Source organism: Eptatretus burgeri, chromosome 11, assembly GCF_056783735.1.
Source record: "Eptatretus burgeri isolate ZD-2024b chromosome 11, Ebu_testis_v1, whole genome shotgun sequence".
Classification (NCBI taxonomy): Eukaryota; Metazoa; Chordata; class Myxini; order Myxiniformes; family Myxinidae; genus Eptatretus; species Eptatretus burgeri.
Window position 1 is genome coordinate 72584224 of NC_140971.1, and position 27635 is coordinate 72611858.

The 27635-nt window shown below is 45.9% G+C and overlaps 1 protein-coding gene across 2 annotated transcripts in view; it reads left to right on the top strand.

Annotated features, from left to right (window-relative positions):
- LOC147017361 (sodium-dependent multivitamin transporter-like) overlaps positions 1–27635 on the top strand; it is a 119133-nt gene that overhangs the window by 72338 nt on the left and 19160 nt on the right. The window contains exon 14 of one of the 2 annotated variants that reach the window (XM_085846957.1): positions 4230–4348. The exons of the other annotated variant lie outside the window; for it this stretch is intronic. Coding sequence (XP_085703083.1) covers positions 4230–4348 — 119 coding nt within the window. The remainder of the gene's footprint in view (positions 1–4229; positions 4349–27635) is intronic. 2 annotated transcript variants of the gene reach the window in all.

The window sequence follows — 27635 nt, forward strand, 5'->3', positions numbered from 1 at the left end:
TGGTTCTCATTACTCCATCATAATTCACTACTCTTTTTTTCTATTTCAACAGACTGCACTCAATTCGACCTTTCATTCATACCTTGCCTAAAAAATCCAACTGTTACGGCATTTCTTCTCTCCATTCTCCATTCGCCTTTATTGCATCAATCAAGGAGGAGGAGGATATTGGGACCATACTCTGTGCAGAGCATTGGTGCTCCTTAAGCAGTCTCCTTGGCTATTGGGCACAATCCTGGAAGGGTCACCACTCTGACACAGGATACCAGCATGCTGGCACTCATTTTGCTGACCTCGGAAGGATGATAGGTCAAGTTAATCCCACCTGGTATTAATTCAACAGCTGAGCGGGATTTGAACTCAGGATCCTTGGATCCAAAGCCTGCCACCCAAACCATTAAGCCAACACCAGGCATGCGTCCATCAAGAAATGTCCTTAATTGCATTTCTGAACGAAAACATTTCTTTTAAAACCAAGTTTGCTGTGCACGTTCACTTTCCTTCAATCATCATTTTTTTTTCAACTTCAGTGCCAATACACCCCTCTCACCCACCCGCTCAAAACAACCATCACACTCTTTCCCCTCCAAGCTTCCCTCTCACGTTTCTCAAAAACTCCACCTCACCTTTCTCCCTCAACTCTCCCCACTCACCCTTCTCCCACGATTCTCCACCCTCATTCACCATTCTCAAAGTTGCCCCCCCCTTCTCATCCACAAAGCTACCTCCCTCCCCTGCCCTCTCTCCTCCATCTCATCACTCCACCTCAACAAATCCTCAACTGCCTTCTGTCCACTCTCTTATTACTCCCCACTGTACCTCAACCCAGCACCACAGAGCCTTCTTTCCTCCTCATCCGGCCCCCTCCCCTAGCTCTTCTGCAATCCCCCACACTCTTTCAACAACTCTCCTTCCCTCCCACCCCTCCTCCCTTTTCCTACCCTCCCTCTCCCCTCTCCTGCACCCAAAGCTTCAACCATTCCCTCTTCCTTAACAGTGTGGACAACAAATATCCAGGGCCTTCGCTCAAACCTGACATCTTTCTAGACAGGTTGCTACTGAGAAAGCAGACATAATCTGCCGAACAGAAACTTTACTCCCTCAAGACGTCTCTGACTCCCAAGTATCTCTCACTGGTTACTCCCTCCTCCGGTATGACAGACCTGAGCCTCGTCCTTGTGGAGGAGTTGCCCTCTTCATCAAAGACTCTATACCTCACTCTCCATGCACTGCCCTCACTTCCCCACACCCCCAGGAATACTTCTGGCTACAGCTTCCCCTCCACTTCCACCTCATGTTTATATGTGTGCTGTAACATCTACCAAACAGTGATGACTCCATATACACCTCACTATCCAAAAACATGGACCAACTTCTATCCTCTCATCCGAACTCCCACTTCCTCATATTTGGTGATTTCAATTGTCATCATGCCAGTTGGCTCGGTCTGGCTACCTCTCTGCCAAGGCACTTCAGCAAAAGACTTATGCGACTCATTGGCACTGACTCAATCAGTCAACTTCCCAAACTGGATCTCAATCAACTGTACTCCATCTCTTCTGGATCTGATTTTGACAAATGTCCCTGACAATAACTGTTGTTCTTCCACCGCTCGAATCGGTTCTTCTAACCACATGCTTGTCAAAGTAAACATCTCTCTGGCTGTTATTAGAGAACCACCTCAGCACCGTCGAGTCTGGCATTTCACTCAGACCGACTGGCAGGGTCTCCAAGCAGCCGCCATCAAACTTCTAGACTGGTCTCCCAACGCTACTTTCTCCAACATCAACTCATCCAGGGAATTTTTTCAAAGAAACTTGCTCTCCCTCATGCACAGATTTATACCCTCTCGTCTTCAGTTGTCCTTCCCTTCCTCCCGCCCTTGGTTCACTGAAGCTTGTGGCAAAGCAGTATTTATACTATTTCTACAAAGCAGTATTTTTGTAACTCCCTATATACATATATATATATATATATATATATATATATATATATATATATATATATATATATATATATATATATATATATATATATATATATATATATATATATATATATATAGTAACACGACGGCCTTCCAGCTCATTGCCTGGGGAGTATCCACTTTGCTTGGACCATGGCCGGTGAGCCAGAAATGAGCGCACACACACACACACACACACACACACACACACACACACACACACACGTATTTAGGTGTGTGCGTATGCATGCATTTCTGGCTCACTGGCCATGGTCCAAGCAAATCGGATTCTCCCCAGGCAATGAGCTGGAAGGCCATTGTGTGTGTGTGTGTGTGTGTGTGTGTGTGTGTGTGTGTGTGTGTGTGTGTGTGTGTGTGTGTGTGTGTGTGTGTGTGTGTGTGTGTGTGTGTGTGTGTGTGTGTGTGTGTGTGTGTAAGCAATCCAGCTCAGTTACAGTCTTTGAAAAGCTCAGACATGCCCACTGGTATAAAGTAGTTAAATTTCTAATAACTACATCAGTCAGCCGACGTGTCTTTGGAAGCCTTTTTCTGACAGCGTCAGCCAACACCCCCCCCCCCCCTCCCCAGAAAGGAATCCACTGACGAATGCATTTCTGGCTCACTGGACAACGTCCAAGCAAAGTGGATTCTCCCCAGGCAATGAGCTAGAAGGCCGTCCTGTAAGGGGATATCTTCATGAGTGTGCCAGCCACAATTTATAGATCGTATTAACTGGTCATGGGTCCCTGTATCTGTGACAGTTACCTCCTGTTGATGAGGACTCTTGCAGCAAGTGACGTTGTACACAGTTCATGGACACCAATCCAGCTGAAAGGCAATAGCTATTCTATATATTAAGCAACAACTGTGTATGTACACAAAAGTTATGCTACAGAGGTACAGATAAATAGTTCGATGTTAATTCAGAACGGTTACAGACCACCATCATAACAATTTCTAATATATTTTTATTTGCCAGATAGCCAGCAAGGAGTGCTATTATACAGTCTCAAAGTCTGTCTCTTTCATCACTCTCTTTCTCTTTCTCTCTCTCTCTCTCTCTCACTCGTTTTGAACATGACACAATATGTTTAAAAAGAGAAGGTATATGCTCCGTATAATTTTATATTTCCTCTTTTGGATGGATTGTGCATCAACCTCTATCATTTTGACCCTCCCTTTCTGTAAGAACTTTCATCCATCTTATTAGTTAATTTCCCCCTTGAAAGCTGTCATAAGTAAATTCACTTATTATTTGATGACATCTGCACTTACCCTCTTATTCATACATTTCCTGAGAAGAGCTGATCAAATCACTGCAGCTATTGTTTTAAAAAAACATGTCATTACTATAATGTAATGGTCACCCAGAACTTTCGATTCGATTTCCAGACGGGCAGATGGTCTTTCGTATAACCCTTCATAACTCATGTAAATATAAGCTCCTTCATGAGTCTTATTATCTGAATCAATAACAACGTTTTCAAGTTAGTTTTTTTTCGACAATGCAACACTTCAGCAACAGAAAAAAACATTTAATCACTCTGTATGCCAAAAACAAATGTGTTTAAGAGTATTTTTTTAACACACCTTTACTGATTATAATATTAGATGTTTACTGACCCAACAACAGTGTTTCAAACATTGAAGAAAACAGGTGACTGCTTTATCCCAGGTGTGTTTTTATTTTTATTCTTCATTCATACTCTTTTCTCATTGGCTTACACTTGTTAACAAAACAACGTGTCTGTAGAAAGTGGTTACATGAACTGCTTTTCAGACTCTTACTCTGATGAAGTTAATTCCTTCAATGTCAACTTCTTGCTTGCCAGGGTGGCTATCATACCTCGATCAACGTCCCATCAATTTCATCCATTGTTTTTCAGACTTGGATTGTTTTTCTTACACGTACAAAAACATTATACTTTAAATAATGATGGAAATGAAAAATTGGAAATTGATCAGGTATAGTATTCAAAATACTCAGTTTTAAATTATTTTTGTTGTTGTTTCTTCAGTTGTGCTTTAACTCCACTTGTATATGTCAACATTTTCATTGACCAACGACAGATGTGAGAGAGCCAATTAATGGATTGTGTGGTTGTGGATACGACAAATAATTTTTGTTTTTTGTACATGTTGGCTTATAGACCAATAGGATATATGCTTTGTAATTATAAATATATTTAGAGCAGCACTTGCAATAATGGCTATGCATCATGAATTGGGCCCTGAATGTGGCACAATAAAGTCTTCATTGCAGGACGAGGCAAAGGAGAAGACGTGAATCCTCACACAATGTACCCTCTGTGTGACATCCTCTGCTGCTGCTTACCACGACGGTTCCGACGAGCATTGCATTGTGGGGTACCTTATGAACAGGTGAACTCAATTTGGTGGTTGGGTTTTGGAAGGTCTTTCATGCCCAAAGTTGGTGTTAATACACTCTTTTTATTTATTTATTTACCTTGGAGTAACATTATTCAGTCTTGCTCTCTCAACTAAGTTTAAGTAATGTACTTTACTCCATGCATCTTTGCAGAAAATTAACGATAAAGGTATGAAAGCAGGTGACTCTCTCTCCAATCAATACAGACCTTTTGTATCAAGCAAATCATGCTCTAACCTAAAGGGATGGAAATATAAGACGCTCGATTTGTGTTCCGGATATCATTTGAATGTGGATCTTATTGTGAATGAAATGGTTGTTTGTCCATCATTACTGTGACTCAATGGAATCTCCAAGCAGAGCTAAATATACAGTAAAGAAGCATAAGCAAATGTATGTGGGTTTTCATTGCTGCAAAGCCACGTGATACAGTATTCAGTGAAACTGAGTAAATGGAATGTGCTTCAATAGATCGTATGTTATCGTTACAACTGCAGAAAGAAGAGAACAAACATAATTCAACATAAAACCGGTTCTATTTCAACTGGAGGCAATCACATTCTCTGCAATTATGTACATACAACCCTATTTTATTTATTTATTTATTTAAATTGGTAAATGACACATGCACACTGCTTCTGGAACGTCTGCCATGTTACGGTAATTGCAACTGCATCATGAAGGATGTTGGCTTTAAATGGGGGCATTTGAGTTCAGTGGTGTATTCAAGGAGTCACTCACTGCACAGTAGGTGGTCCTGTGCCTTCAAAGTTATCCAAGGGGTATGAACCATCCAACTCAGATTATGGGTTCAGCCATTACAGTTGGTAAACTGCAGTGCTCCTTCAAATGAATTCTGTGAGCACCAGCAGTAGTAGAGCCAGTTATCCAATTCCCCATGAAGGTCGTTTTAAGATTAGCCATCAGTTGGCGTTGTGCATTCCCTGAACGGGCTGTGAGTGATGCCATACCATGCCCAAGAGCAAAAATGTGCTTTCAAATTCTCATCAGAGCCCTCACTCTTGCCTTGTTTAAAATGTTATGTTAATTACCCATTTTCTGCAAAACATATAAACTTTTCAACATATATATATATATATATATATATATATATATATATATATATATAATATATATATATAATATGAATGCAGTGCCTGGAGAAAATCTACACCCCCTTTCAAAATTTTCACCTTTTGTTACCTTACAGCCTGGAATTGCATTGCATTAAATCAGACTTTTTTCCACCTTTATATACACATCATAACCTACAACTTCCAAGTGAAAAACAAATTCTACAAATTTCAGAAAATTAATTTAAAATGCAAAAGTAGAATATCTTGATTGGATAAGTGTCCACTCCACCTTATAAATGCAATTGCAAATTAACTCAAGTGTAACCAATCGCCTTCAAAATCACACACCAAGTTAATTGGCCTCCACCTGTGTTAAATTGTATTGATTCTGATTATTTCAGAATAAATGATTGGTTTTTTTGTGTTTTTGAAATACAATGGCAAGACTCGTATAAGAGCTTACAGAACGTATAACAAAGGGAGCAGGAGACAAGATGGACAGGAGAGGGAAGCACAAAACAGTGGGGAATAAACACATGGGATCTGTGGAAGGGAGACGGTTGGAGCAGGGTACACGGGGTTAACAGGATGGACTCTACAGGGACTTTCAGGAAGGAAAACAGGGAATATGAAAATGGGTTTGGGCTGGATCAACAGGGGTAGAAAAGATTATGGTTTTGGATGGGGAAGATAAGAGATGCTGGTGAACAACTACTTTCAAGATCTGGAGGGAAGAGTGAGATTGAAGAGTGTGTGGGAGTTTGTTCCAAAGGTGGGGGAAAAAAGAGGAATGAAACAATGAAGGTGAGCAGCGATTCCTGATTTTGGTCATTTAACCAGAAGGGGGTTGCTGGCGAATGTTGAGCGCCCTGCGGAAATATGGCTGGGACAGATAGCAGACAGAGCGCGGGTACGAGGCCGGAGAGTCGACAGTAGAAGACAGAAAGTCCACTGACCTGCCTGCGGTGATGAGAGGGAGAGACCCAAAGACTCAGCCTCATCTTAGGAGATACCAATGATCTTACATGCCTTGGTTTCCACAGCATGAAGCCACGAAAGGTGAGAGGCAGAAGCACCAGCCATGAGGGGAGAGCATTTCGCCATCAGGCTGCAGATGAAAGATTTGTATGTGGTCAGGAGCTCAGGTGTGCCAAGGAAGGACTTTGCACGACGTAGGATGCCCAATCGGTGACTGGCTTTGGAGGCCAGCTTGGAGATGTGGGTTTCCCAGGAAAAATCATGGCAGATGGTGAGGCCCATATGTTTGAATGGAATGACTTCTTCAAGAGGGTTGTTGAGAAAGTAGATGGGAAGTGTGGGGGGGGGGGGGAAGTGGAATCCAGACGGTTCTTTCGGAGACATAGTGAGAGTGTGAGATTTGTCAGGGTTTAACGACATTTTCCACATGTTGTATCAGCCTGTGATTTTATCCAGATCTGCAGAGAGTGAAGAGTCTGCTGCTTGCCAATCTGAGGGATGACAGATGGTACGGCAGAGGGTGGAGTCATCAGCAAAGAGATAAAGAGGATTTTCCACAGAGTTGTAGAGATCATTGTTGAAAAAGAGAAAAAGCACTGGGCCTGGAACACTACCTTGAGGAACTCCAGCATGGATAGGAAGAGGGGATGAGAGAATTCCATTAAGGGCCACATGTTGACTGTGACAAGAGAGGAAGTCTGCAAGCCAAGAGTGGAGATTGCTTTGGATACCATAGGAAGAGAGTTTGATGAGCAGGCCGGGGTGCTAGACTGTATCGAAGGCAAGCAATATGTCAAGGTAGATGGCTCTGGCCTCATGTCTGGCATTGAGGACCTCTATCCATTGTTGGGAAAGAAGGATCAGCAAGTTCTGGGTAGAGTGACCTGGTCTGAGTCCAAATTGTTGATCAGAAATCAGGTCATTGGAGAAGAGGAAGGAATTAATGTTGGAAGTGATGATGGATTCCATAACCTTGCTGATGATTGGGAGAAGGCTGATTGGTCTGTTGTTGCAATGATCTGTCTTTGCACCTTTTTTATGCAGAGATTTCCACTTGTTATGCAAATTAACTGTTCCTGTAGGTTTCCTCTGCTAGTTAGTGCATTTTCAGCAAAGACTCAACCATGAGAACCAAGGAGCTTTACAAAGACCTCTGGGATGAAGTTGTGGTAAGGTACAGATCAGGGGAGGGTATAAAAATATTTCAAAGGCCGTGAATAGCCCTTGGAGCACAGTCAAGGCAATCATTAAGAAGTGGAAGGCGTATGATACCACCAAGACCCTGCCTAGATCAGGCCGTCCCTCCAAACTGGATGCGCAAGCAAGGAGGAGACTGATCAGAGAGGCCATCAAGAGGCCAAGGGCAACTTTGAAAGAGCTACAGGCCTTTATGGTAAAGACTTGTCACTGTGTGCATGTGACAATAATATCCCAAACACTCCACAATTCTGGCCGGTACGGTAGGGTGGCAAGAAAGAAGCAATTACTCAAAAAAGCTGACTTTGAGATCCATTTGAGGAATGCAAAAAAAACCACTCTGGAGATTCTGAAGCCATGTGGCAAAACGTTTTGTGGCTTGAAGAACCCAAGATGGAACTATTTGGCCGAAATGTAAAACGTTACGTTTGGCACAAACCCAACACAGCACATCACCCAAAGAACATCATCCCTACTGTGAAGCATGGTGGTGGCAGTACCATGTTATGGGGATGATGCTCATCAGCAGGGACTGGGACACTTGTCAGGATAGAAATGAAAATGGATGGAGCAAAATACAGAAAAATCCGAGAGGAAAACCTGCTGCCCTCTGCAAGAAAGCTGAAATTGGGATGGAAGTTCACCTTTCAGCATGGCAATGACCTGAAGCACACAGCCAAAGTGACACTGGAGTTGCAAAGGAACAAACAAATACCGGTACATGCAAAGTATACCACACCCATGCCAAATAAATTTTAAAAAACAATTATCCAGCACGTGACATCGCCCGGATGCCTTCGGCACCCAGCGATGCCGCCTTGCAGCACGTGGAGTCAGAATTGGGAGGGAGCGGCATACAATAGTTGAATGATTGATTAATTGCATAATTAAAATAAATAAATAATAATTGTATAATAATTAATTTCTTTATCAATTGGCTGATAGAATGAATACCTAAACTATCTCTTACATCAGAATCTGTAACTTTTTGAAAATCTAATAATTATTAATCGAAAAATTTAATAATCATTTGATTAATCAGTATATCAACAATAAGCTTTATAACCAAATCACTTGTCCACTGTCGTGTCAAAATATTAGCTTCCGAGCTCAAAATGTGCCTGAGATATTGCCAGGATGAGAAGTAATCAATCGATATAATAATAATTATGCAATGAATTAATAACTTCATGAATCAAAAAAAAAAATCGCCAAACCACATCTTCACTTTTGTCCCCAAATTTCAGCTTCCCAGGTAAAAGGATGGCTGAGATATCACTCAGAAAGGGAGAAAGAAAATAATCAATGAATCTATTAATCAATAAATCAAAAATACTTTTTTCACCAAAGCACATCACTTTCTCCCCAAATTTCAGCTTCCTCGATCAAAGGATGGCTGAGATATTGCCCAGACAAACAAACAAACAAAAAACCAATGTCACCTGCAGGGTGACCCATATCTTGCCAAAAGGTGACCACGTGTGACTTCTTTAAGGTCACACTGAGGTGAACAGAGCTGCTATCCACCAGGAGCGACTCCTTGAGGAATATCTGTCTACGAGAGATTCCGATGAGAATCGTTCTGCAGAGTAACCATGAAAAATATGCTTTTGCCTCATAACGTCACCAAATGACGTCATAATGTCTCAAGCTTGACATATCTAGAAAGCACTCATCGAGGTGTTCAATTTGAGGTACTACACGATATGGTTCCTAAAACTTGAAAATTTGACCTTGGGGTCAAATATGTTTGAGCTCAGGTGCTAAGCATGAAGGTCAAGGCAAATCGCCACCAAAAATTAATCAGCTGAGCGCCAGACCATGAACTATATTCCCATGAAGTTTGAAGACGATCCAATCAAAATTACTCAAAAAATAAGGGTTTCGTCGACTCCCCTGATTTGCGCCAAAGTGACCTTGACCTTTGACCTTGACCTTCAAATTTTTGTGCACTGAAAGGGACCTCTATAGGCCTCTGATATGCGAAGTCACAAAAATTTCCAATGATAACTGTGCTCTGCAGAATTTTTTATACGTGATTACAGACAAACAAACAAACAAAAAAAAACCAGGAGCGACTCCTTGAGGAATATCTGCCTTCGATAGATTCCGATGAGAATCTTTCTACAGAGTAACCATGAAAAATATGCGTTTGCCTCATAACGTCACCAAATGACGTCATAATGTCTCAAGCTTGACACATCGAGAAAGCACTCATCGAGGTGTTCAATTTGAGGTACAACACGATATGGTTCCTAAAACTTGAAAATTTGACCTTGGGGTCAAATATGTTTGACCTCAGGTGCTAACCATGAAAGTCAAGGCCAATCGCCACCAAAAATTAATCAGCTGAGCGCCAGACCATGAAATATATTCCCATGAAGTTTGAAGATGATCCGATCAAAATTACTCAAAAAATAAGGGATTCGTCGACTCCCCTGATTTGCGCCAAAGTGACCTTGACCTTTGACTTTGACCTGCAAAATTTGTGCACTGAAAGGGACCTCTATAGGCCTCTGATATAGGAAGTTACAAAAATTTCCGATGATAACTGTGCTCTGCAGGATTTTTTATACGTGATTACAGACAAACAAACAAACCAGGAGCGACTCCTTGAGGAATATCTGCCTACGAGAGATTCCGATGAGAATCGTTCTACAGAGTAACCATGAAAAATATGCTTTTGCCTCATAACATCACCAAATGACGTCATAATGTCTCAAGCTTGACATATCTCGAAAGCACTCATCGAGCTGTTCAATTTGAGGTACTACACCATATGGTTCCTAAAACTTAAAAATTTGACCTTGGGGTCAAATATGTTTGACCTCAGGTGCTAACCATGAAGGTCAAGGTCAATCGCCACCAAAAATTAATCAGCTGAGCACCAGACCATGAACTATATTCCCATGAAGTTTGAAGACGATCCAATCAAAATTACTGAAAAAATAAGGGTTTCGTCGACTCCCCTGATTTGCGCCAAAGTGACCTTGACCTTTGACCTTGACCTTCAAAATTTTATGCGCTAAAAGGGACCTCCTATAGGCCTATGATATGCGAAGTAACAAAAATTTACAATGATAACTGTGCTCTGCAGAGTGATTTATACGTGATTACAGACCCGAAAACAAAAAAAAAAATAAAAAAAAAACCATATGAAGGTCAAGGCCAATCGCCACCAAAAATTAATCAGCTGAGCGCCAGACCATGAACTATATTCCCATGAAGTTTGAAGACGATCCGATCAAAATTACTCAAAAAATAAGGGTTTCGTCGACTCCCCTGATTTGCGCCAAAGTGACCTTGACCTTTGACCTTGACCTTCAAAATTTTGTGCACTGAAAGGGACCTCTATAGGCCTCTGATATGCGAAGTTACAAAAATTTCCGATGATAACTGTGCTCTGCAGAATTTTTTATACGTGATTACAGACAAACAAACAAACAAAAAAAAAAATACAAGCTGACTAACATATCTTGCAAAACTTCGTTTTGGCAAGATAACAAACAAGAAAATATACAAACGGAATGAAAACTGAGTACTCCCTTCGGCTCCTGGCGATGGCGTCATGCATTGTCTGGATATGGAATTGGGAAAGAGCGGTGAAGAAAAGATGAATGTCCTTGAGTGGCACAGAGCCCCAACCTAAATCCAAATATGAAGCATGTATATGTCGCATGAGCCCAACCTAAATCCAAATATGTAGCATGAGCCCCAACCTAAATCAAAATATGTAGTGAAAATATGTAGCATGACTTAAAGATTGCTGTCCATCAATGCTCCCCATGCAACTTGACTACGCCTGAATAGTTTAATATATATATATATATATATATATATATATATATATATATATATATATATATATATATATATATATATATATATATGACGAAAACTCTCATTTTCAATGCATGTATGTATGTTCCCAAAATACAGCCAAAACAGTAAAAGGATAGCACAAAAATTTTAGGGCCACCTTACTCACCATTCTCCTGCATTCTCCTGTGCAGTATCAAGTTTCGTTCAAATCGGGCAACGAAAAAATGATTAAAAAATCAATTCTCGATTTAGTTAAGTACTCTTCAGGAGAATTTGATCAATGCAAACAACCTCAGTGGTATAGTTTGCTGGAGCTATCTTCTTTTTTTCTTGAAATGATTTATTCATAAATCTCATACATTTAGTATAGACAAAGAACGGGTTATTTTTAAGCAGAAAATAAACATCGCCATTTTGATCGAATACTTCCATGTTCGTGAATAAATAAAATTGTGTTCAGAAGGTGATGCACAATAATTTCTTCGACTTTCTTTTCTCCGTTCTTTTTTTCACATTGACGCACAATATCAAGTTTCGTTTAAATCGGGCAACAAAAAAAATTATTAAAAAATCAAATCCCGATTCAGTCTAGTACTCTTCGGGAGAATTTGATAAATGCAAACAACCTCAATGGGATAGTTCGCAGGGGCTATCTTATTTGTTTTCATCAACCGCTGTCACAGCAGGAACCCAACAGGTTCAGGGGTCGTCTGGTATACATATATACATACATACGTATATATATATATATATATATATATATATATATATATATATATATATATATATATTATATATGTATATATGTATATATGTATATATGTATATATGTATATATGTATATATTTATATATGTATATATGTACCGGGCAAAGTGGCATGCGCCTGTAATCCGGCTACTCGGAGGCTTGGTTGCAGGATTGCTTGAGGACGGGAATTCTGCGCTGGGCCGCGCTATGAGAGGGTGTAGGGCAGCCCAGAATCATGGCGAAACACAATCCTTATTCCTGTGTCATAAGAGGCGACCAGGGTTGTGTCAGGAAGGGCATCCAGCGTAAAACCTGTGCCAAATCAGGATGCGGATCATAACGGATGATCCGCTGTGGCGACCCCTAACTGGAGCAGCCGAAAGACGAACATATATCTTTATTTATGTATACATCTCCATATATATACATATCTATATATACACACATATATATATATATATATATATATATATATATATATATATATATATATATATATACATATACATATACATATACAGCTCTGGAAAAAAATAACAGACCACTCCCAAAAAAATTAAATCAGCATCTCGACATGTATGGCAGCCATTCCATCCAGTGTCTGTTGAATTCCAACACAGGCACACCTCATTCTACTTTGTGAGGTACTGATTAGGTGATCACCTGAATAGAATCTTATTCAACAAGGAAAAGCATAAAAACCACTGCTGTGGTTGTTGTTGTTGAGTGACATTCGAATGAGTTGGTGGTCATCCCGGTCAGTGGAAAGTCGTTTTCGCCCTCTGTCAGTCTGTAGCTTTGTTGTCCCCAATGTCTGCTACTTGACCTTGTTCTTATGAACTGCCGTCTTTGAAATTTTAAGGATGAAGCAACGTGACGCTCACTGTATCCCTCTGACAGTAAAGCCAGAATTGAACCCTTCTTTTCCTCGCTCAAAACTTTTCTTTTCAACTCTTTTGGCATGGCCAATAGTTACTTTTTTGATTCCAATTACTTTTGAGGTACTTTTCGCACTGTTTTTTTTGCCATCCAGCTGGTCCTATTGCAAGAGGATATTGATGACCACAGCAGTGGTTTTTATACTTTTCCTTGTTAAATAAGATTCGGTTCAGGTGATCACCTAATCAGTACCTCACTAAGTAGAATGAGGTGTGCCTGTGTTGGAATTCAACAGATACTGGAATAGAATGGCTGCCATACATGTAGAGATGCTGATTTAATTTTTTTTTGGAGTGGTCTCTTATTTTTTTCCAGAGATGTATATATATATATATATATATATATATATATATATATATATATATATATATATATATATATATATATATATATATATATATATATATATATGTTGAACCACGGAATATCGTGGTTCAAGCCTGGTCAAACCTTTATTGTGACTTTTATGGGACCCACGCCGTGGCTTAATGGTTAGCGCGTCTGAGTACCCATCCTCATTCTATGTACCCACAGCAAACCTTTTTCCTTCCCGAAGCATATCTAGCACCTTCGCCTTCTCCTGGAGCGTCAGGACCTTCCTCTGGCGCTTCGGTTCCTTGCCAGAAGCCTTAGAAGGTGCAGGCGGTTTGGGCGGCATCTTAGGGCTTAGAGAAAAAATGTAGAAAATATTCGAAGTTCACAAGCGAAACTTTGTCTCATGCGTTGTGTGATTGGTCAAGCGCCACGCGTTATAATTTATATATTATATATTATTACCGCGATATACCGGGGGAATCCGCTGAAAAAATTAGTTCAGTTCCAAGGGAAAACCCGTGATGAACCGGGCGTGCGATTGGTGAACCGCGATATACATACATATATATATATATATATATATATATATATATATATATATATATATATATATATGTATATATGTATATATATACATACATATATATATATATATATATATATATACATATATATATATATATACATATATATATATATATATATATATATATATATATATATACATACATATATATATATATATATGTATGTATATATATATATATATACATACATATATATATATATATATACATACATATATATATATATATATATATATATATACATATATATATATATGTATGTATATCGCGGTTCACCAATCGCACGCCCGGTTCATCACGGGTTTTCCCTTGGAACTGAACTAATTTTTTCTGCGGATTTTTCTGCGGATATACATATATATATATATATATATATATATATATATATATATATATATATATATATATATATATATATATATATACATATATATATATATATATATATATATATATGTATATATATATATATATGAAGACCACAAGGTGAAAACCAGAGATGTCACTTTTTATAAATTTCAGGGTTATTGCACCTGCCAATAGTTGGCAACATAAGGTTTCCTCTCGCAATATTACTTTAACAAATAACCAGGGGTGTCACATAATTTATATGGTATAAAGTTTCGCCGTGCAATGAAAAAACAAGTGTTGTCAAAGCTGAACAAGTAGAAACCCAGAGTTGTCAGTACTTTACTCCTGGTTATCTCCCTTTCATTCATGTTAACTGTTCCACCATAATATTCAGAGTTGAGAAACTAAAAAAGGAAAGGTTGTAAAACTTTCACAGCATAAACTCTGAGCACTACAATGGCCTATTTGGTTATATCATGGGCTCCGTAGTTGGTGCATATCGTGGTTCAACCCTGGTCAAACCTTTATTGTGACTTTTATGGGACCCACGCCGTGGCTTAATGGTTAGCGTGTCTGAGTACCCATCCTCATTCGATGTACCCACCGCCCAATCAACCTGCTTAGGTATATGAGGGAGTCACATGAGGTGACTTCGGCTATCGCGGGGGTGGTTTATCCTTGGTTTCCTCCCGGTTTTCCATCATATTAAGTAGTACGGAGTAAGAAATGGAGAATCCGTCGTCATATAAGCGAAATACCCTTGAGTATGGCGTTGAACACCAATCAAACAAAAAAACAATGACCGTTTAATGTTGAAAAAAATAATCTGTGATCACCAAAGTCATGTAATGTATGCTAATAACCAACAAGCATGAATTTGCTGCACATCCTGGGTTAAAATTGCATGGCAATTATTAAACAAGGGAATAACCAGTGATGTCAGTTTGCAACATTGATTCGTTCTTTGCTCTTAAATTAAATTACACAGAAGCTTGGCAAATGCTACATGCTTAATTTGATCGGCCAATGATCACTCTTCCTTTTACTGGAAAAGAAATCTATGACAGTTATTAAACAGTCCACCAAAGTCTTGAAACTTTGTTTTTCAGTTTCTTCAAAATTGACTTATCCTGACATCTCTGGTTTTGCCCTTGTGGTCTTTATATATATATATATATATACATATATATATATATATATATATATATATATATATATATTGTTGCGAATTCGCGCCCGCCGGCATGCGAGCGGCCACGTAACTCGAATCGCGGCACGTCGCCCACTGGACGGACAATTCTGTCGTGACCCTCTCGGACTAACGCCGGGAACTAGTCACGGGTGGGCCTTTCGGCCTCACCACGATCGTGCCAATCGGCCCCCCGCGTGGGATACGGTTGTTTGCCAAATTCGACCTACCTAAGTACCCACACGGAGGGTAGACCGGGCGATCGCACCTTGCCGCAGGTCGACTCCGGACACGGGCCACTTAAGCGACCCGTTCCGTACTATCGGGATAACCGAGCGGTGTTATCGTCGACCTTGACGGTTCCGATTAATTATCGGGCATATTAAGCCCACTACCAACCCTTTACGTGAAGCAAGATGGAGATTAAATTAAAGAAAAGACGAAGCGAAACGGGAAAACAGTTCAACATAAGGCACATTTATTCCGCGGCACACGGAAAGCACGCATATACAATTACAACAATTATGCACCAAAAGCAGATGTTACAAAAGAAACACAACAATGCAGATCTACTACCGACTACGCGAGCACACGGCAACACTTACACAGTTTTACTTTACAGACGGCGCCGACAACACATTTACTCAAAAGCAAAAGAAAAGGGCCACCCTCAAAGACAAGGGGGCAGACGGGGCCTGTGGGCCGCGAGACCGGGTGGATCCTACCCATGTCTTGTGATGAGCCGCAAATGTGGTGGCGGTGCCCCGACTCCGTGCTCCTTCGCGGGTTTCGTTGGCACTGCTTGGAGTGGGGTGGGAACGGAGCCCCCTTTTCACACTATCTCAGCGCGGGGGGGGGGGGAAGGGGGGGAATTGTTGATGCTCTGGGGAAAGAGGATAGCTGGCTTGCTTGGGTCCCGTGACGAGCGACTCCACTACGACCTCGTCGCCGACCGCCGTCTTCCTTGCCTCGGACCCGAGGTATCCGGTCCCTCCGCAATTCTCCTCAGCCGACTGCAGCAAATCACCTCGACTGCGCTCCAGGCTCTAGGCTTCGTCTCTCTGCAGCTCCCCGACTTGACTGCCTCGACCTTCCTGACTCCAACTCACTGCCTCCAACCTTCTCTCCAACTAAAAAAAACTCTCAACTCTTCTCCAACTCGCCTTGACCGAAAAACTCCTCCAAAACTCTTCCTCGAACTCTTCCGACCCAAACTCCCTGAATTCACCCCGCGCTCGGCGCTTTATAGTAGTGTAGGAGATCCCATATGCAAATTTCTGGATCAGAACGAGCTCGGGGGTGGAGCCATGCTCGCCCATTGGACGGAGAAAAAGGGGCGTGAATCTCCCCTGATCCTCGAATTTGCATATATCGATTCTCCTCCTGACGCGTCTGGAGGTGGGGCCAAACCGCCCCGTGCTTGCTGATTGGACGGATCAGAAGTGGGCGTGTATCATTCCTGATCCGACTTCTCCTCGGGAAGGCTGCTATTTGCACCCACGGCCTGGCGCGCGTCCCGCACGAGGCCAGGACAGCCTGATGCTCAGTGCCCACAAGCGGTGCGGGAATGGCCGCAGAAGGAGAGGCGAAGGTGGTGGAGGGTTTAAAGTGGTGGTCCATGGCCATGGCGACGTTTGGAATGGAGGTGATGCGATGTTTGCGGGAGCGAGTTGTGAAGGTAAAGGTCGTGGCTGTTGGCGTTGTTGTTGTGAAGCGGCGTTGCGGTCGGTGGTTGTTGTGTGATGGCGGTTGAGACATGGTTGGTTCAAAATAAAGATAGAACAGAAAAACGGCTATCTTAAAGGGTCGCAGCCCGAATGAATCACATTTATTCCCTCTAAGCAACGGGTTTGGGGCTAACTACACATGTACTTACAGAGATATCTCACCTACGGGACCTGAATGGTGGTTTGCGAATTTCCTCAACTGCAACAATATATATATATATATATATATATATATATATATATATATGTATATATATATATTGTATATTGTTATATATATATATATATATATATATATATATATATATATATATATATAACAATATATATATATATATATATATATATATATATATATATATATATATATTGTATATATATATTGAAAATATATATGTATATTGTTGCGGTTCTTGCAACCGCAGCATACTACTTACTGATAGGTGTCCCAAGACAGTTATGCCAGTAATATACGTGCAGATAGTCCCCTTCCTTTTGTTTGGTGGGAAAACAAGGGAGTGCGTTGCGATGCTCTAATAGTTAGGGTTATTAAATCATTTTCCCCTTTTATTTTCTTCCCACTCTTTTTCTTTTCCTTTCTGAGGTAAATCTGCCTACTTGCCCCTCGTCTCATCTCGTCTGCCATGACCGTGCATCAACGTCTACCCGAAACCAGACATGTGCGGCGAGTCACGTACGCTTTGGCAGCAAAGTGGGTGGGCTGCACTAATGTCTACCATGAGCATGCACCAATGTCTACCAGAATCGTGCATCAATGTCTACCCGAAACCAGACATGTGCGGTGAGTTACGTACGCTTTGGCAGCAAGGTGGGCGGACTGCACCAGCGTCTGCCCAAAACCCGGCCCAAGCTGGCGGACCACGTGAGAGGTCGGAGCCAGTCGGAGCACCCGACTCGGGGTATGACGTTGGATTCGGAATGGCCCATCCCCCGAGCCTCGGGCTCTATGAAGGACGGAGAAATCCTCCGTGTTGAGAATTGGGTGGTATGTGTTCGGTGTGGGTGTTTTCACGCGGAGTGTTCCTGTTCTTGACTCCGCCCACGTCTCGCCTCGACGGCCCGCCTCCTGTTCCTCTTCTCTGCCCACGTCTCGCCTCAACGTACCGCCTCCTGCCTGGTCCCACCTACTGATTCAACCTCACCCTCTGGACTCCGCCCTTCTCCACTCAAACTTCTCCTTTGGAACACGATTTCCACACGTGCGGCTTGGACCAGAGACAACACGACTATTGTTGGGTACCGCACCATGGAGCACTGCCTTCCCTGAAACGCCCAGGTACTGAGAGCATAACTTCAACTCTCCTCCCTCCCTGGCTGCAAAAGTCCCTTCTCATTTGGGTTTCTTTTTCTGTGTGTGTCTGAGTGTGCTGGCACCTGTCTGTTAAGTAAGCCTGTAGAAGAACATTATTGTTGTAACTGTTATTAATCTCGCGTCAAGTCTGCACTGTGTCTGCTTTCGTAAGTTGCTTGTATTATTGTCGCACCACACCTCTCTCCTCTTTCCCTGCGTTACATACCCAATAAATCTTTGTCGAGCCACATACTTCTCCTCGCTTTCTTGTTAATAAATAATCATAATTAGGAATGTTCCCAACTCGCCTTTATCTTTTCTCTCATTGGTCCAGCTTGGTTCGAATCTAAGTTTAGCCTGGTCTTTACCCCTAACGATCCACTCCTTCTAGCCGTACGTCCTTGGCAGTGTCGCTCGGCTGCATCCGATCCGGAGAGGTGTTTCGATCCGGTTCGGACAAGGCGTACCGAGGGCGTGGTTCCCTGGTAATCAAACCACGTGGTTAATTAGGAAACCCGATTCCAGAGACGGGAGGACCCTAGGTCACGCGGTTGAGTTATTGGTGTCCACGGTCAGTTAAGCGACCCGCCGCGTCACGGAATTATCCATGAGTGACGGCCTACAATTCCAGGGAGTATCGTGGGAATCGACGGAGCTTCCCCCACCTAGTGGTCTTCTCACCCGACCCCCCCCTGCCCACAACAATATATATGTATATGTGTATATATATATGTATTTATATGTATATGTATATATATATATATATATATATATATATATATCTATATATATATATATATATATATATATATATATATATATATATATATATATATATATGTACAGTAATCCCCCGCTAAATCGCGGTTCACCTATCATGCCCCCAGTTCATTGCGGCTTTTCCCTTGGAACCTAACTAATTATTTTTTCTGCGGATGCCCCCGGTATATCGCGGTAATAATATATAAAATATAAATTATAACGCGTGGCGCTCGCCCAGTCACACAACGCACGAGACAAAGTTTCGCTTGTGAACTTCGAATATTTTCTACGTTTTTTCTCCAAGCCCTAAGATGCCGCCCAAACGCCCTGCACCTTCTCAGGCTTCTGGCAAGGAACTGAAGCGCCAGAGGAAGGTCTTGACGCTCCAGGAGAAGGTTAAGGTGCTCGATATGCTTCGGGAAGGATAAAGGTTTGTCGCGGTTGGACGAGCAATGTCAAACCGACCAGATCACACGAGTCGATCTCCGGCACCTCGAACCCGATCACTGCCAAGGCGACTAGACCAGACAAGTCGATCTACGGCACCTCGAAACCGATCACGACCAAACCGACCAGACTAGACGAGTCGATTTTTTTTTGGGGAGGCATCCATTCATCGCGGATTTTCACTTCTCGCGGGGGGGGAGGGGGGGTTTGGAACGTAAACCCCGCGATAAACGGGGGATGACTGTTTTTGTGTATATATATATATATATATATATATATATATATATATATATATATATATATATATATATATATATATTATCTAACCCTTTTCAGGGAACAAGTAATGGGTTAGAAACTGCAGCAGTTCTGCAGCAATGGAAGTAAATTAAGCTTTGAAAGTTGATGCAAACAACTTCTACAGGTGTCCCAACTATTGTTGATAAGTTACAAACCCTCTGTCTCTGTCTGTGTAAAAGCAGTGTTGGAACAGACTGTGTTGCTGCACGCTCTGAAGCATTATTTCGACAATATTGCAATGCAGGAAGTAGTATATTGCTTTCATAATGGCGAGAAAAAGACAATTCTCAAAGGAAGACAGCAGACCATTTTAACCCTTAAAAGTGGTGGTCTTTCCTTTGGAGAAATTGCAAAGGAAGCCAAGGTGTCAGTGAGTACCGTTTCCTACACCATCAAAAGGCACTTGGAAACTGGAGGAAACTCTGACAGGAAGAGGTCTGGCAGACCCAAAGCCACAACACAATCAGAAGACAAGTTTCTGAGAGTCAACATCTTGCGTGATAGGCGGTTCACAGGACGGCAGCTTCAAGCACAGCTTAACACTGGTGGAAGTAAGGAAGTCTCAGTTTCAACTGTTAAGAGAAGACTTCGAGCTGCAGGTTTGACAGGTCGAGTGGCAGTAAGAAAGCCATTGCTAAGATGGCAAAATTAGAAAAAGAGGCTTGTCTGGGCCATGAAGCACCGCCAGTGGACTACTGAAAACTGGAAGAAGGTCTTGTGGACCGATGAATCAAAATTTGAAATCTTCGGTTCATCACGCAGCGTTTTTGTGCACCATCGAGTCTGCGAAAGGATGGTTCCTCAGTGTGTGACACCAACTGTCAAACATGGAGCAGGAAGCGTGGTGATCTGGGGCTCTTTTTCTGCATCCAGAGTTGGCGACTTGCACAGAGTGACCGTGAACCAAAAGGGCGAAGACAGCATTTTGCAGCGCCATGCAATACCCTCTGGTCTATGCCGAGTTGGTCAGGGGTTCATCCTACAGCAAGACAATGACCCAAAACATATCTCCAGGCGATATCAGAACTACCTAAGAAGAAAATAACAAGACAGTAGGCTTCAAATCATGGAATGTCCAGCACAGTCTCCAGACTTAAACCCCATCGAGCTGGTTTGGGATGAACTGCACAGAAGGGTGAAAGCAAAGCAACCAACAAGTGCAACACATTTGTGGGAACTTCTGCAACAGTGTTGGGAAGAACTTTCCGAACAATATTGTATTTCCATTGTTGAAGCAATGCCACGAGTATGTTCGGCTGCTCTATCTGCAAAATGTGGTTACTTTGAGGAGTCAAAAATTTAGATTCAATTTTGTTCAACAAAACGATTCCATGATTTTTTTTTTCATCTGCAATTGTTTATTTGTTCGATGCTTTAATTTCATAGAACATTGAAACATTAAACTGCATAAATTTCAATATAACTGGAAAAATGGGGGTGTTCTAAATCTTTTGTCCGGTAGTACAGGTCAATGTGTCCATGTGGCAGATGGCAGCTCTTGGTGATGGGGCACAGACCACTCGCTCAGGATGACGGAGCAGGGACCACTCGCTCAGGGTGCCGGAGCATGGACCACTCGCTCAGGGTGCCGGAGCACGGACCACTCGCTCAGGGTGCCGGAGCATGGACCACTCGCTCAGGGTGACAGAGCACGGACCACTCGCTCAGGGTGACGGAGCACGGACCACTCGCTCAGGGTGACGGAGCACGGACCACTCGCTCAGGGTGACGGAGCACGGACCACTCGCTCAGGGTGACGGAGCACGGACCACTCGCTCAGGGTGACGGAGCACGGACCACTCGCTCAGGGTGACGGAGCACGGACCACTCGCTCTTGGTGACGGAGCATGGACCACTCGCTCTGGGTGATGGAGTATGGACTACTGGCTCTGGGTGACGGAGCATGGACCACTCGCTCTGGGTGACTGAGCACGGAGCACGGCCCACTCGATCTGGGTTACAGAGCACGGATCACGGACCACTCTCTCTGGGTGACGGAGCATGGGCCATTCGCTCTGGGTGACGGAGCACAGCCCACGCGCTCTGGGTGACGGAGCATGGACCACTCGCTCTGGGTGATGGAGCACAGAGCACAGACCACTCGCTCTGGGTGACGGAGCAACGAGCACGGACCACTCGATTTGCATGACTGAGCATGGAGCACGGACCACTCGCTCTGGGTGACAGACCACAGAGCATGGACCACTCACTCTGGGGGATGGAGCATGGACCACTCGGTCTGGGTGACGGAGCATGGACCACACGCTCTGGGTGATGGAGCATGGACCACTCACTCTGGGTGACGGAGCATGGACCACTCACTCTGGGTGACTGAGCACGGAGCACGGCCCACTCGATCTGGGTTACGGATCACAGAACACTCTCTCTGTGTGATGGAGCATAGGCCACTCGCTCTGGGTGAGGGAGCACAGCCCACTCGCTCTGGGTGACAGAGCACGGAGCACGGACCACTCACTCTGGGTGACGGAGCACTGACCACTCGCTCTGGGTGATGGACCAGGGAGCACGGACCACTCGCTCTGGGTGACGGAGCAACAAGCACGGACCACTCTATCTGGGTGACTGATCATGGAGCATGGATCACTCGCTCTGGGTGACAGACCACAGAGCACGGACCACTCGCTCTGCGTGATGGACCACAGAGCACGGACCACTCGCTCTGGGTGACGGAGCACGGAACACTCGCTCAGTGTGATGGAGCATGGACCACTCAGTCTGGGTGACTGAGCACGGACCACTCGCTCTGGGTGACGGAGCACGGACCACTTGCTCTGGGTGCCGGAGCATGGACCACTCGCTCTGGGTGATGGAGCATTGAGCACGGCCCACTCGCTCTGGGTTACGGAGCATGGACCACTCACTCTGGGTGACTGAGCATGCAGCACGGCCCACTCGATCTGGGTTACGGATCACGGAACACTCTCTGTGTGACGGAGCATGGGCCACTCGCTCTGGGTGACGGAGCATGGCCCACTCGCTCTGGGTGACAGAGCACGGAGCATGGACCACTCGCTCTGGGTGACAGAGCACGGAGCATGGACCACTCGCTCTGGGTGACAGAGCACGGAGCACGGACCACTCACTCTGGGTGACGGAGCACTGATCACTCATTCTGGGTGATGGAGCAGTGAGCACGGACCACTCGCTCTGGGTGACGGAGCAACGAGCATGGACCACTTGATCTGGGTGACTGAGCATGGAGCATGGACCACTCGCTCTAGGTGACAGACCACAGAGCATGGACCACTTGCTCTGGGTGACGGAGCACGGACCACTCGCTCTGGGTGACGGAGCAACGAGCACGGACCACTTGATCTGGGTGACTGAGCATGGAGCATGGACCACTCGCTCTAGGTGACAGACCACAGAGCATGGACCACTTGCTCTGGGTGACGGAGCATGGACCACTCGCTCTGGGTGACGGAGCAGGACCACTCGCTCTGGGTGACGGAGCAGGACCACTCGCTCAGTGTGATGGAGCACGGACCACTCGCTCAGGGTGACGGAGCACGGACCACTCACTCTGGGTGTTGGAGCACAGACAATTCGCTCATGGTGACTGAGCACGGACCACTCACTCTGGGTGATGGAGCACAGACAATTCGCTCATGGTGACTGAGCACGGACCACTCGCTCTGGGTGACAGCACGGAGCACGGAGCACTCGATCTGGGTGATGGAGCACGGAGCATGGACCACTCGCTCTGGATTATGGAGCAGGGACCACTCGCTCTGGGTGCCACAGCATGGACAACTCGCTCTGGGTGACAGAACACGGAGCACGGACCACTATCTCTGGGTGACGTAGCACGGACCACGATATCTGTTTGACGGAGCACGGACCACTCGCTCTGGGTGATGGAGCACGGAGCATGGCCCGCTCGCTCTGGGTGACTGAGCACGGACCACTCACTCTGGGTCACGGAGCATGGACCACTCATTCCAGGTGACAGAGCACGGACCAGTCGCTCCAGTTGAGGGAGCACTGACCACTCACTCTGGGTGATGGAGCATGGACCACTCGCTCTGGGTGACAGAGCAACGAGCAAGGACCACTCGCTCTTGGTGACAGAGCATGGAGCACGAACCACACGCTCCGGGTGACGGAGCACTGACCACTCGCTCCAGGTGACGGAGCACTGACCACTCGCTCTGGGTGATGGAGCATGGTACACTCGCTCTGGGTGACGGAGCAACGAGCATGGACCACTCGCTCTGGGTGACGGAGCACAGACCACTCGCTCAGGGTGATGGAGCACAGACCATGCGCTCAGGGTTACGGAGTACGGACCACTCGCTCAGAGTGATGGAGCTGGGACCACTCACTGAATGTGATGGAGCACAGAGCACTTGCTCAGGGTGTGGGAACATGGAGCACTCGCTCAGGGTTATGGAGCATGGAGCAGTCGCTCTGGGTGAAGGAGCACGGAGCAGTCGCTTTGGGTGATGGAGCACAGACCAGTCGCTCTGGGTGAAGGAGCATGGAGCATGGAGCATGGACCACTGGCTCTGGGTGACAGAGCACATATCACTCGCTCTGATTGACGGGCCATGGAGCATGGACCACTCGCTCTGGGTGATGGAGCATGGACCACTCACTCTGGGTGACGGAGCATGGACCACTCGCTCTGGGTGACTGAGCACGGAGCACGGCACACTCGATCTGGGTTACGGATCACGGAACACTCTCTCTGTGTGATGGAGGAAAGGCCACTCGCTCTGGGTGACGGAGCATGGACCACTCGCTCTGGGTGACTGAGCACGGAGCACGGCCCACTCGATCTGGGTTACGGAGCACGGATCACGGACCACTCGCTCTGGGTGACGGAGCACAGCCCACTCGCTCTGGGTGACGGAGCATGGACCACTCGCTCTGGGTGATGGAGCACAGAGCACAGACCACTCGCTCTGGGTGACGGAGCAACGAGCACGGACCACTCGATCTGCATGACTGAGCATGGAGCAGGAACCACTCGCTCTGGGTGACAGACCACAGAGCAAGGACCACTCACTCTGGGAGATGGAGCATGGACCGCTCGGTCTGGGTGACGGAGCATGGACCACTCACTCTGGGTGATGGAGCATGGACCACTCACTCTGGGTGACGGAGCATGGACCACTCGCTCTGGGTGACTGAGCACGGAGCACGGCCCACTCGATCTGGGTTACGGATCATGGAACACTCTCTCTGTGTGATGGAGGATAGGCCACTCGCTCTGGGTGAGGGAGCACAGCCCACTCGCTCTGGGTGACAGAGCACGGAGCACGGACCACTCACTCTGGGTGACGGAGCACTGACCACTCGCTCTGGGTGATGGACCAAGGAGCACGGACCACTCGCTCTGGGTGACGGAGCAACGAGCACGGACCACTCTATCTGGGTGACTGATCATGGAGCATGGATCACTCGCTCTGGGTGACAGACCACAGAGCACGGACCACTCGCTCTGGGTGATGGACGACAGAGCACGGATCACTCGCTCTGGGTGATGGAGCATGGACCACTCGCTCTGGGTGACTGAGCGTGCAGCACGGCCCACTCGATCTGGGTTACGGATCACGGAACACTCTCTGTGTGACGGAGCATGGGCCACTCGCTCTGGGTGATGGAGCATGGCCCACTCGCTCTGGGTGACAGAGCACGGAGCACGGACCACTCACTCTGGGTGATGGAGCACTGATCACTCGTTCTGGGTGATGGAGCAGTGAGCATGGACCACTCGCTCTGGGTGACGGAGCAACGAGCATGGCCCACTTGATCTGGGTGACTGAGCATGGAGCACGGACCACTTGCTCTGGGTGACGGAGCACGGACCACTCGCTCTGGGTGACGGAGCAGGACCACTCGCTCAGGGTGACGGAGCACGGAACACTCGCTCAGGGTTATGGAGCACGGACCACTCGCTCAGGGTGACGGAGCACGGACCACTCACTCTGGGTGATGGAGCACAGACAATTCGCTCATGGTGACTGAGCACGGACCACTCGCTCTGGGTGACAGCACGGAGCATGGAGCACTCGATCTGGGTGATGGAGCACGGAGCATGGACCACTCCCTCTGGATTATGGAGCAGGGACCACTCGCTCTGGGTGCCAGAGCATGGACAACTCGCTCTGGGTGACAGAACACGGAGCACGGACTACTATCTCTGGGTGACGTAGCACGGACCACTATATCTGTGTGACGGAGCACGGACCACTCGCTCTGGGTGATGGAGAACGGAGCATGGCCCGCTCGCTCTGGGTGACTGAGCACGGACCACTCACTCTGGGTCACGGAGCATGGACCACTCATTCCAGGTGACAGAGCACGGACCACTCGCTCTGGGTGACGGAGCACAGACCAGTCGCTCTGGTTGAGGGAGCACTGACCACTCACTCTGGGTGATGGAGCATGGACCACTCGCTCTGGGTGACAGAGCAACAAGCAAGGACCACTCGCTCTCGGTGACAGAGCATGGAGCACGAACCACACGCTCCGGGTGACGGAGCACTGACCACTCGCTCCAGGTGACGGAGCACTGACCACTCGCTCTGGGTGATGGAGCATGGTACACTCGCTCTGGGTGATGGAGCAACGAGCATGGACCACTCGCTCTGGGTGACGGAGCATGGAGCACAGATCACTTGCTCTGGGTGATGGAGCATGGACCACTCGCTCTGGGTGACGGAGTACAGACCACTCGCTCAGGGTGATGGAGCACGGACCATGCGCTCAGGGTTACGGAGCACGGACCACTCGCTCAGAGTGATGGAGCTGGGACCACTCACTCCGGGTGATGGAACACGGACCACTCCGTCCAGGTGACGGAGCAGGGACCACACTCTCAATGTGATGGAGCACAGAGCACTTGCTCAGGGTGTGGGAACATGGAGCACTCGCTCAGGGTTATGGAGCATGGAGCAGTCGCTCTGGGTGAAGGAGCACGGAGCAGTCGCTTTGGGTGATGGAGCACAGACCAGTCGCTCTGGGTGAAGGAGCATGGAGCATGGAGCATGGACCACTGGCTCTGGGTGACGGAGCACATACCACTCGCTCTGATTGACGGGCCATGGAGCATGGACCACTCGCTCTGGGTGATGGAGCATGGACCACTCACTCTGGGTGACGGAGCATGGACCACTCGCTCTGGGTGACTGAGCACGGAGCACGGCCCACTTGATCTGGGTTACGGATCACGGAACACTCTCTCTGTGTGATGGAGCATAGGCCACTCGCTCTGGGTGAGGGAGCACAGCCCACTCGCTCTGGCTGACAGAGCAAGGAGCACGGACCACTCACTCTGGGTGATGGACCAGGGAGCACGGACCACTCGCTCTGGGTGACGGAGCAACGAGCACGGACCACTCTATCTGGGTGACTGATCATGGAGCATGGATCACTCGCTCTGGTTGACAGACGACAGAGCACGGACCACTCGCTCTGGGTGATGGACCACAGAGCACGGACCACTCGCTCTGGGTGACGGAGCACGGACCACTCGCTCTGGGTGACGGAGCATGGAGCAC